Genomic DNA, 11609 nt, shown 5'->3' with positions numbered 1-11609 from the left:
GGGCCCCCGGGAAGCCCGGCCCCTCGCCTCTGCCTCTGCCTCTCCCTTCCCCTCTCCTCTCCTCTCCCCGCGCCTGTCGGTGAATAAAGTGTTCTCTCCTCCCTCACCCGCTGTGCCTCTGAGTAGTCAGTCAGTAGTGAGGGGCGCGGGGAGTCGTGGCTTGGCTAGGCCCGAGAGGGGCTCCGGGACCAAAAGCCTTCTGGGGACTCGGTTCGCCTATTTTTATTTATTTTGGCTTTTGGGTCACACCCGGCAGCGCTCAATTAGGGGTTCCTTCTGGCTCTACGCTCAGAAATCGTTCCCGGAGGACCTTATGGGATGCCGGGATTCCAACCACCGTCCTTCTGCATGCAAGGCAAACGCCCCATCTCCGTGCTATCTCTCGGGCCCCTGGCCTTTTTCTTTGACACTGCCACACAGACAGAAAATCTCCAGGCTGGACGCAACAGACACTTAACGAACGAATCCACTGGAACCCAGCTCAGCGCACACGAGTCCGGGTAGAACCTTTCCAAGACCCAAGACCGTTACGCTTTGGGCCACACACGGGTGCGACTAGCGGTGCCCCGGGGAACCAGATGGGATGTAGGGAGTCAAACCCTAGTCAGTTGCGTGCAAGGCATGCTTTTTAATGCTTTAGTACTATTAGCTAGTTTTGGTCCTCAAGATGTCCCAAAATTAGACGGGCAAAACGTCTGTAGTGGGCTCTTCAGCAGTGCTCAGGGGAACTATGTGCTGCTAGGATCTAACCAAGCCTCCTAATGCAAAACACCTGCACCAGCCTGATCTTCCTGGTGGGGTTAGGTAAAATTATTTTTACGCAAAGTGGGAGTGGGGGGTGTAGGGCCACACCTGGCTATGCTTGGGAATTATTTTTGGTAGTGCACATGGAATGCAAGTACTCTAGTACTTGCTGCTACACACTCTAGTACTCTAGTTCTGGCCCCAGATTAATCTTTTTTGTTTTGGGGTCACACCCGTTGATGCTCAGGGGTTACTCCTGGCTATGCACTCAGAAATTGCTCCTGGCTTGGGGGGAACATATGGGATGCCGGGGATCAAACCCAGGTCCGTCCTGGATCAGCCACGTTCAAGGCAAACGCCTACCGCTGCACTGTCGCTCCAGCCCCTAATCTTTTTATTGTTATGTTTGCAGATGAGAAAAAGGGCTAGGAATGGTAGAACATACACAAGTAAGGAATTGTATGAGAAAAGTTGGAGATATCTTTAATGCCATCTTGGCCTTTTAGGGATGAACTTGGATGCACTTAAGGTGCTCTTGGAGGTGAATTAGGATAGATAATGGAGACCTCCTCCCCTTTAAATCACACCAGACTTACTAAAGCCTGTAGTCATCTCCTAGGGTGGAATAGAGGGACTAAAGGAGGGAACTTCAGGAAGCCAGGTTAAAAGGGCCCAAAGCAGAATTGAGAGAATTCACAGGCCTCTGAATGAGGACAATAGTAGGACTGACTTCCTTTCTTACATCTGAATGCAGAGGCAGTCACTGAGGTGGGTGACAGAATATAACAGACATAAGTGGGGTGGTTGCTCAGCCTGGGAACAGTATAAGGTCAATATGGAAGATCAGAGAGGTGGCTGGGAAGAAGTCTGGGGATGAACTCTTAAGTCCCTAGGCCCACATATGCAGCCCTGGTAGCCCTTCAGGACCTGTGTGGCTTCCACAACTGTATCAACAAAAACACCAATCAACAATAGCTCTACCTTCTAGCCAAAGAAAAAGGTGAATTTTTAAATTTTTTTTTATTATTTTTGATGTTCAGGATTTAGTTCTGGCTCTGCACTCAGGAATTACTCCTGGTGGTGCTAAGGCCTATATTGGGGTGCTAGATCAAACTCGGGTTTGTCACATGGAAGACAAGTGGCCTACCTGTTATACTGTTCTCCAGCCCAGATCTGGCTTGATTTCAAGTGTTGTCACTGGTTAAGAGGGAGCGAAGTCATTAGTAAATAAGAACAAGGCTAGAGAAATCCTCATCTTACTGATTTGGAAAGAGTCTGAGAGGACAGCAAAAGCAGGCCCAAAGGTCTTTCCCTATACCACCTTTCCCTGGGAGGGAGCCAGCCACATGGATCTGAGAGAAGGGGAAGCAAGCAATGATGTGAAGGTAAATTAGACACATCAAAACAGTCCTTGGAAAAATAAAGGCTTGTGTGTGTATGTCTGTGTGTATAGGGGACTTGGGTATGTGTGTGTGTGTCCGACAAGCTGGGTTCTAGGGTGTGTGTGTGTGTGTGTGTGTGTGTGTGAGTTCAGAAGGCAAACAGATATTAACAATTTCAGGGGCTCCAGAGAGATGGTACAGAGGTAAAGTATTTGCCTTGCATGTGGCCCCAAACCAACCAAACCAACCCCCCAACCAGAAACTGTAGGGCCAGGGATACAACGCAAAGGGCGGGAGCACACATTTTATTCAGTCCCCTAAAAACCACTAGGTGTGACTCCCCCAAAACCAAGAGAAAAAAAAATACTGCAAAATTATGAAGTACCTAGTGTGTTTTAAACCTATAATCCTATTAAGTAGTTATAATCTCATTTTGCAGATGAGTAAACTGAGGTGTAAAGATTAAGTAATTTGAAAACACCATCCTCAAAGATAGCATCTGAACCCATACATCCTGGACCCAATAATCTGGATTTTTATTTTTTGTGCCGCAACTAGTGGCCCTCAGGGGTTACTCCTGGCAGACTCAAGGGTTGGCTGCTCTGCCTGCTATACCATCACTCTGGCCTCACAATCTGGATATTTTGGGTGGAGGTTGGAGCATACCTGGTAGTACTTAGGGATCCTATGTGCAAAGCAAGTGCATCTACCTAGCCCGTTAAGAGCAAATTCTACAAACCTGAGGTCAGGCCCAAAGCAGTGCTCAGATGATCATATGGGATGCAGAGGATCAAACTTCAAACTTGGGTTGGCTGTGTACAAGGCAAATACCTTACTTTGTATGCTATTGCTTTGGCCCCCAAATCTAAATTTCTTTTTTTTTATGGAATAATTAAAAAATTATTTTTATTTAAACCATTGTGATCTACAAAGTTAAGGTTTCAGACATACAATGTATCAGGTCCAGTCCCACCACCAGTGTCAATCTCCCTCAACCAATCAATATTCCCAGAGTGTATCCCAAGCCACCACCTCCTGCTCCCAGCCTGCCAGTGTTAACCGTCCAGTTTTAAATTTTGGTTGTTAAATTTTGTCAAGATAACCAAAATTTCTTTTCTTTTTTTTTTTTGGCCACACCGGTTTGATGCTCAGGGGTTACTCCTGGCTAAGCGCTCAGAAATTGCCCCTGGCTTGGGGGACCATATGGGACGCTGAGTGGATCGAACCGCAGTCCTTCCTTGGCTAGCGCTTACAAGGCAGACACCTTACCTCTAGCGCTACCTCGACGGCCCCAAAAACCAAAATTTCTTAACCAACATTATATACAGTTTGATCTCCTTCAGAGGTGCAGAACAGGGAAATTTCACAAGATCTCAGGGAGATGACAAGAAATCACTAGCATCCAGGAGTCCAATAGGAGGGAGTGACCATAGAATTGGAGCTGAGGCAACCCTGGAACTTCTCTAGAAACTCCTGAGTTCACCCTGCCCCCAGAAAGAATCTAGAAGCTTCTATTAATTATTATCTATTATTAATAAAACTTCTATTAAAAGAAACTTATTAACTTCTAGAAAGTTTTTGGGCCTCAGGACTCAGGACTAGAAAGTTCCATGGCCAGGTATCCTCTGCTCCTTAGATACCATGTTTTAATTGGAGGGCCTACGCCCATGTTCTAGATGGATGCCTGGTGTTCGGGCTCCACAGTCCGGTCTTCAGAGGTGGCCCCATGGGGTAAGTCTGTGTACTTGCGGGCAGAGCCTCGGGACAGATGTGCTGGGTAACGCTTTCGGTTGAGGTCCATCTTGGCGAGCACGGCTTGGGGCAGATCCACATGACAGCGGGCTGCTAGTGCCACCAGGTAAATGAGGACATCACTAAGCTCCTCTTGAAGGGCCGCTCGATCCTGGGGGGGCCAGGCTTTGGGACCAGGCTCTCCATCAGGCTTCCACTGACTAAGGACAGAACATAAAGGTTGGAACATGCATGTAAGCACATAGATGTTCATACAAGGACAATGAGCCCCAACTTAAGAGGTGCACACAGCCCTTGTAGCAATGAACTCCTTCCTCCTAAGAAACCTCACCCCACTGGGGGCCCTGGGCAGAGGCAGGGTAGGAGCTGGTCTGCCAGCTGATGTTCACAAGAACTCTGTTCCTTCCTGAGCCAAAAAGTCTCTCAAGAGAACATTTCACTTGATGAGACCCAATTGTCCTATCCAGCCCCTACCACATGGATGAAATCTCAGATCCAGACCACAAATATTTCATCTATTGTTTCTGTCAGTTTTGGGGAGCTGGGGGAGGGGCATCCAAACCTAGTAGAGCAGGTGGACCATATGGTTCCAAAGATGGTCCACAACATATGTTCTAGCCTTTGAGCCAGGTCCCTGCCCCACCTGTTCTTTGTTTTGGCAGCATCACAGATAGAACTTGATTTACAAATTCAAGTAAATTCTTTTTTTTTTTTTTTTTTTTGGGCCACACCCGGCGTTGCTCAGGGGACCAGATGGGACACCAGGATTCGAACCAACCACCTTTGGTCCTGGATCGGCTGCTTGCAAGGCAAACACCGCTGTGCTATCTCTCCGGGCCCCCTTCTTTTTTTTTTAAAGCCTACCAGCACCTGATATTCCCAGGCGGTCTCCCATCCAAGTACTAACCAGGTTCAACCCTGCTTAGCTTCCGAGATCAGACGAAACCGAGCGCATTCAGGGTGGTATGGCCATAGAACAAGTAAATTATTCTACTACAGAACCATGTCTCCGCTAGTGCCATTACTGTAAAGCAGTATAGTACATTTTATTTCTTCCTTGTTATAACTCCCCAGTGTTGTTTGGAATGAAATCCAAACTTCAGCCGGGGAATTAGCTCAGTGGTAGAGCACATACCTCGGTAGTACAAAGTCCTGCTTCCATCCCTGGCACTGAAAAATAAACAAAACCTCACCTGCGTCATACATGTACTCAGCCATTTCAGTTTCTGTCTAAAGCTCCCTTGAGCTTCCCACTGAAGCCATTCTGTTGTGAGTGTCCCAAAGACCACAACAGACTGTCATTTGACCCAACACTTCCTGTCTCCACTGCCTTCTGCTCCCTACCCCTTGTTACCCAGGTCTCAGCTGTCATACCTACTTAAAAGTCATCTCACAATTCAGTGTCAGGAATAAAACCCCCCCAAAATACATATATACTATACCACTGAGCCGCATCCCTAGCCTGTATTTGAATTTTAGTTCAAACTAGTTTGCTTAGTTTCTTTGTAACATGAAGGTGGAACTTTCATGTCTTGTTCAAGGTCCTTGATTCTGGAGAATCTAATATAGGCTTTTCTAAAGCCTATTCTAAATGAGCCAGTCCATATACTTCCCTGCCTGTTTCTCCACCCCATGGTGACTGCCCTAATCATGATTTGTTTTTTTTCAAGGCTCACTGATCTTATCACCCTGCAGAAATAGTGATGTCAGATTTGGGAAGATTTACAAACTCTATCCCTCTTATTCCTGATTATTTTGTTTTGGGGCCACACTTAGCAGTGCTTGGAGCTTATTCCTGGGTCTGCAGTCAAGAGATCACTCCTGATGGGCTTGAGGGACTCTATGGGGCTCTGAATTGAAGACTGGTTGGCCAAATGCAAGGCAAAAGCCCTACCCTAATCTCTGGGTTCAAACTCTGCCTTTTCATGCAAGCAGCAGATATCTATTGAGCTCCAGGCACAGAACACAGCAGAGAGTGAATTAGATTCTACAAATCCTTTCTCAAGACTACTGCATTTCCCCTGCCCTGTCACCCCTCTGCCTTTGTAGATGTAATCCACAGTAAATCTTTAAAATTAAAACCTTCCTTTACACCCCAGAGGTAAGGGAAAAGGTGCTACCATCAATAAGAAATAAGTCCATTTTATCCTTTCCCTACTGTTAACACCTCAGTAGTGCTTGGAATAAAATCGTAATTCTAGAGGTATAGAGACAGATAGTACAGCAGGAAGGACACCTGTCTTGCATGTGGGTTTGATCTTCTCTAGCCCTGCACATAGTCAGGTGTGGTCCAATAACAATAACAACAACAACACTACCACCAAAAACCCAAACTCTGGGCCGAGAGATAGCATGGAGGTAAGGCTTCTGCCTTTCATGCAGAAGGTTATTGGTTCAAATCCCGGCATCCCATACGGTCCCCTGTGCCTGCCAGGAGTAACCCCTGAGCACTGCCAGGTGTGACCCAAAAACCAAAAACAAAAACCAAACTCAGGCTGGGGAAATGGCTCTGTGGTGATAGAGCAAATACATAATTTGTCTTATACATGTGAAGCCAGGATTCCAGCTCAGGCATTGCTAATAAACAAAGCCTAAACTGTGTCCTGCATGGGCTAACATCTGCCTATTTCAGTGCCTGTCTGCAGAAGGACCTGGATCTGCTTGGTTGTTTACAGACCTTTTTTCTTCCCCAGAGAACTGGGTGCCCCTAGAGGGCAGAGGCAATTGAGTCATCTCCGTATCCTAGGCATCAGGCAAAGTCTGACACTAGAGCAAGGAAATTAAATCCTGGAGATATGTAGGGACCTTGGGCACCACCATGAGGTGCTCAGGGATTTCTGACTCTACACTCAGAAATCACTGCTAGTGTGCTCAGGGGACCATATGGGATACAGGGATGATGCCCAAATCCCTGGATATTTGATAATTAACCTGATGACACTCCTCTCACCCCCACCCCTACAAAAGCTTCCCATCTACTCACAAGAGCTCTGCCAGCTCCCCTACTTCACCCACCAGGGCCAGGAGAAGGTTCCGAGGCTGGTGGAACTGTTCCCAGTCTCTTTCAGCAGCAAATTCAGCATGGAGGCGGCGGCTGGAAAAAGAAAGTCGAAGCACAAGTCCCATGGTTAGGGAGTGAAGAAGGAAACAGCAGGCAGTGTTATGTAATGGGGGCTCAGCCATAAACACCTAATTTCTTCTCCATGATGTATTTCCTCATCTATAAAATGGAATAAGGTATCCACTGCTTCTGCAATTCCTTTTTTGGGTGTGTATGTGGGGGCATACCTGATGATGCTCAGGGGTTGCTCTTGGCTCTGCACTCAGGAATTAAACCTGATGGTGCTGGGAATTGAACCCTGGTCGGCAGTGTGCACGGTAAGCGCCCTACCAGCCCATGCTTCTGCAAGTTCTTTATTCACTCGGGATGGCACTATCTCTGCTTCCTACTGGGCTTAGAGTAGAGATGCAAGGGTGCTTGCCAGAAGCCTTCCTAGATTTCCTCCAGCAAGCAATATCACCGATCTTTTAGCACTGCATTTGGGGGAGGCGGGGCTGAGGAACCAACGGTCTATTTCCTTTTTCCCGGGGTTGGGGCGGAGAATTGCTTCTAATCTGACTCATCGAGGGGCCCAATGTCCCTTGCCTCCAGTGTGCACTGGTAAGCCATTGGCAAACAGGTCTGGAGGTTAGCCCTGGTCCGGGGCATAACAGCTCACTTTGCAAACCACGTGGGGGGACCCTCCCCACTAAGGAGAAAGGGGGGCGATCTCTCCAGCCCACACGGGGCGAGGACGGCTTACATGTCCTCGAGCGTGGGCTCCGGGCTGAAGCTGAAAGGACCGGCAGCCGCAGGACCCTCTTCCCTCGCGGCCCCACGCGTCTCGCCGTTCGGAGCAGACATACTACCCACCACGCCGCAACACTGCAGAAGACGTGGCGCCAAAGCCGAGGCCCCGCCTCCGCCAAGACGACCAATCCCAGGCGTCGACGGCTGCTTCGAGGGGTGGAGCCTCAGGAAAGACCAATCGCTTACGTGGATTTCGCCAGAGCCCGCCTTTCGCTCGGACTAACCAATCATAGATCAGAACTAGCCTCCGTCCTAGACCGAGGCCCTGAAATCCTTTACGTCTGGGTCAGACTTCTTAAAGATATAGGAACCATATTAGACCTAGGGAAAGACAAAGGGCTGAGGGTGGGAGAGCGCAGGCGCGCCAGATGGCGCCAGAGCGAAATGCTGGTGATGGGCTGGCAAAGGAAGAGAGGGCTTTAGGCCTGGGCCGGAGAGAGCACAGCGGTAGGGCGTTTTGCCTTGCACACGGCCAACCCAGGATGGACCTGGGTTCGTATTCCCGCCATTCATATGGTCCCCCGAGCCTGCTAGGAGCCAGGAGTAACCCCTGAGACCCGCCAGGTGTGGCCCAAGAACCAAAACTAAATAAATTTTAAAAATTTGGCTTAAAAAATTAATTAATTAAAAAAATAAGGCTTTAGGGCTGAAAACTAATGGAAACTTTAGGCAAGGAATTGTTCTAAGGATTTAGGAATGTCTACAGGATACAACTGGGCTGGGCCTTGGGAGTGAATTGAAACTAGAGTAGAGCTTTCTTAGTATTTTATATATATATATATATTTTTTTTTTTTTTGGTTTTTCGGGCCCCACCCGTTTGATGCTCAGGGGTTCCTCCTGGCTAAGCGCTCAGAAATCGCCCCTGGCTTGGGGGGACCATATGGGATGCCGGGGATCGAACCGCAGTCCTTCCTTGGCTAGCACTTGCAAGGCAGACACCTTACCTCTAGCGCCACCTCGCTGGCCCCTTTCTTAAGTATTTTAATATACTTGTCATAGGGATAATGTCATTCAGTTCTTAACAACAACCATCTGTGATAGCTGTTAGAGTCTTGGTCCCCATTTTATTTTATTTTATTTTATTTTATTAAAATGTTAAAAGAACGTTTGGGCTGAGGTATTCAGGGATTAGCACTCAGGGATTACTGGCTGGACCCAGTGCAGGGTATGGAACAGTGTTGGCTGCATGCAAGGCAATCACTCTATCCGTTGTACCCCTTGCTCTGCCCCTTGCTCGTTATGTTTATTTATTTATTTATTTATTTATTTATTTTGTTTTTTTGGGTCACATCCAGCAGTGCTCAGGGGCTACTCCAGGCTCTGCGCTCAGAAATGGCTCCTTCTGTCGAAGATTGATATTTGTAGTCAAGGTCACTTTGATTGTAGCATGGGATTTTATGTATTTTCCTTATAAGTAGGTAGCACCAAGTTATTTAATGATTCTACTGATGAGCAAGAGGTTTATTTCCCAAGTTCAAGGTCCACAAGGCTTCCTTGACAATATCCAAGGACTTTGGTAACATTCATTCTCAGCAGAACTGCTGGTTCTGGCATTAGTTTTCCATACAAATATGGTCTTTGAGAATTTACCTCTCCCCCACCTCACCAACAAATAATAATGTCAAATTATCCAATTGTGGCCAATTTGACGGTGTGAAATAAAATGTCTTTTGGTTTAAAAAAAAACAAAAACAAAAAAAGAAATCGCTCCTGGCAGGCTCAGGGGACCATCTGGGATGTCTGGATTCATACCAACATCCTTCTGCATGCAAGGCAAATGCCCTACCTCCATGCTATCTCTTTGGTCTCCTTACTCCCGAGTTTAAAGATAAGGAAATCTTTTTTTTTTTTTTTTTTTTTTTTTTGGTTTTTGGGTCACACCCGGCAGTGCTCAGGGGTTATTCCTGGCTCCAGGCTCAGAAATTGCTCCTGGCAGGCACGGGGGACCATATGGGACTTCGGATTCCAACCAATGACCTCCTGCATGAAAGGCAAACGCTTTACCTCCATACTATCTCTCCGGCCCCAGATAATGACATCTTTAGGCTGTAAGTTGCCTCCAGGAGTAATCCCCCCTCTAGGATGAAGCCTCCAGATGCCGGGAGCACTGAAATAAGCATTTCCTAGTATGGCACTCAGGAAACGGATCAGATCCTTTGAAACTGGGCTGATCACATGGCACTGATCATGGATCAATTTGTGGATAAGAAAGTGGGGGCCGGAGAGATAGCATGGAGGTAAGGCGTTTGCCTTTCATGCAGGAGGTCATCAGTTCGAATTCCGGCTTCCCATATGGTCCCCTGTGCCTGCCAGGAGCAATTTCTGAGCCTGGAACCAGAAATAACCCCTGAGCACTGCCGGGTGTGACCCAAAAACCACAAAAAAAAAAAAAAAAAAAAAAGAAAGTGATCCAGTTCTTTACCCTCTTGTTTGGCCCACCCAGGCCTGCTAGATTCAAAACATGTGCTCCACCCCTGTGAGCCATCTCCATGCCAGGTTCTTTTTGACTTCTTTCTTTTAACATATTTTCTTTTTATTTGTTATGTGAAACCAAGATAAGTTGGACAGGGTATAGTCTCAAGATAAAATAAAGTGTTTTGGGGGCCGGAGATATAGCATGGAGGTAAGGCGTTTGCCTCTCATGCAGAAAGCCAGTGGTTTGAATCCCGGCGTTCCATATGGTCCCCTGAGCCTGCCAGGAGCAATTTCTGAGCGTAGAGCCAGGAGTAACCCCTGAGCACTGCCGGGTGTGACCCAAAAACCAAAAAAAAAAAAAAAAAAAAAAAAAGTGTTTTGGGGGCTGAAACAGTGGCACAAACGGTAGGTGTTTGCCTTACATGTGCTAACCTAGGATGGACCGAGGTTCGATTCCCTGGCATCCCATATGGTCCCCCAAGCCAGGAGTGATTTCTGAGTGCATAGTCAGGAGTAACCCCTGAGTGTCACCGGCTGTGGCCCGAAAACCAAAAAAAAATTAAAATAAAAAGGAGTGTTCTTGGGCTGGAGTCATACTACAGCAGTAGGGCATTTGCCTTGCATGCTGACAACCTGGGACAGACTCGGGTTCCATTTCTGGCATCCCATATGGTCCCCTGAGCCTGCCAGGAGCGATTTCTCAGCGCAGAACCAGGAGTAATCCTTGAGTGCTGCTGGGTGTGACCCACTAAAAAATTGAATATACTTGGGGGCTGGAGAGATAGAATAGTGGGTAAAGTTCTTGGCTTTCATCTGGCAATCTGGGATTCTATTCCCAGATCCCATCGGGTCCCTGAGCAATGACAGGAGCAATTCCTGAGTGCAGAGTCAGAGTAAAACCCTGAACATTGTTGTAATACATGGACAAAGACTCAAGTGTCCTCCGAAAGAGATGATCCTAGAGAAGCAGAACCTATAGATCATCCCAGCCCCAGTTGCCACTTCCCCGGTCTTTTATTGTGCTGTATGGACCAAGGCTTGTGTGTATGTTAACCCTTAGCAGTTTTCTCAGGATTTTCAATGAAGACAAATAAGAAATGAGTGAGCTTGTTGTGAGTTATTAAGAAAAGCACCAGTGGGAACTTTTGGGGAGTTTTAGGAGTAGGACATTGCAGGTGTGATCTTGGCTATTTGCTACCAGGCCTGTCTGCCTCAAGGCCACTGTGCAAGGCCCTGGCAGACAGCTGCTTGTCCTCTCCTTGACTCCTTCAGAGCAAGTGGCTCCAAAAAACAAAAGAAATTGTTTTTATTGGTAGAATTCTAGAGTCCTTAGTAACTTTTTTAGGGAGGAAACTATACTCAGGGATTATTACTAGTTCTGTGCTCAAAAGGACACCATTATTGATGGAGTTTGGAGAACTATATGCAGTGCTGGGAATGAAGCTGGGGTTGGCCACATCATCTT

At 47.2% G+C, this 11609-nt stretch overlaps 1 protein-coding gene and 1 pseudogene across 1 annotated transcript; both read right to left on the bottom strand.

The window, feature by feature from the left end:
- Positions 1-3674: 3674 nt before the first annotated feature.
- On the bottom strand, positions 3675-7782 carry DCTPP1 (dCTP pyrophosphatase 1). Its single transcript, XM_049789240.1, has 3 exons — positions 7682-7782; positions 6862-6972; positions 3675-4078 (listed from the first exon to the last, which is right to left on the bottom strand). Exons 1-3 carry the CDS (start codon positions 7780-7782, stop codon positions 3799-3801), a joined length of 492 nt encoding a protein of 163 aa, XP_049645197.1. The 3' UTR covers positions 3675-3798.
- LOC126031497 (uncharacterized) lies at positions 4736-4855 on the bottom strand (annotated as a pseudogene).
- Positions 7783-11609: the final 3827 nt, after the last annotated feature.

This window comes from Suncus etruscus, chromosome 15, assembly GCF_024139225.1.
Source record: "Suncus etruscus isolate mSunEtr1 chromosome 15, mSunEtr1.pri.cur, whole genome shotgun sequence".
Lineage (NCBI taxonomy): Eukaryota > Metazoa > Chordata > Mammalia > Eulipotyphla > Soricidae > Suncus > Suncus etruscus.
Note: the sequence above shows the minus strand (reverse complement) of the source record. Positions and strands in the feature narration are given on the sequence as shown.

Bases quoted from the DNA above. Each gene is read 5' to 3' on its own strand.
- DCTPP1 (XM_049789240.1), bottom strand. From the start codon at position 7,782: ATGTCTGCTCCGAACGGCGAGACGCGTGGGGCCGCGAGGGAAGAGGGT. The intron at 6,973-7,681 runs GTAAGCCGTCCT...TTCTTTTTCCAG, and splicing joins GAGCCCACGCTCGAGGACAT to CCGCCGCCTCCATGCTGAAT. The intron at 4,079-6,861 runs GTGAGTAGATGG...TTCTGTCCTTAG, and splicing joins GGGGAGCTGGCAGAGCTCTT to TCAGTGGAAGCCTGATGGAG.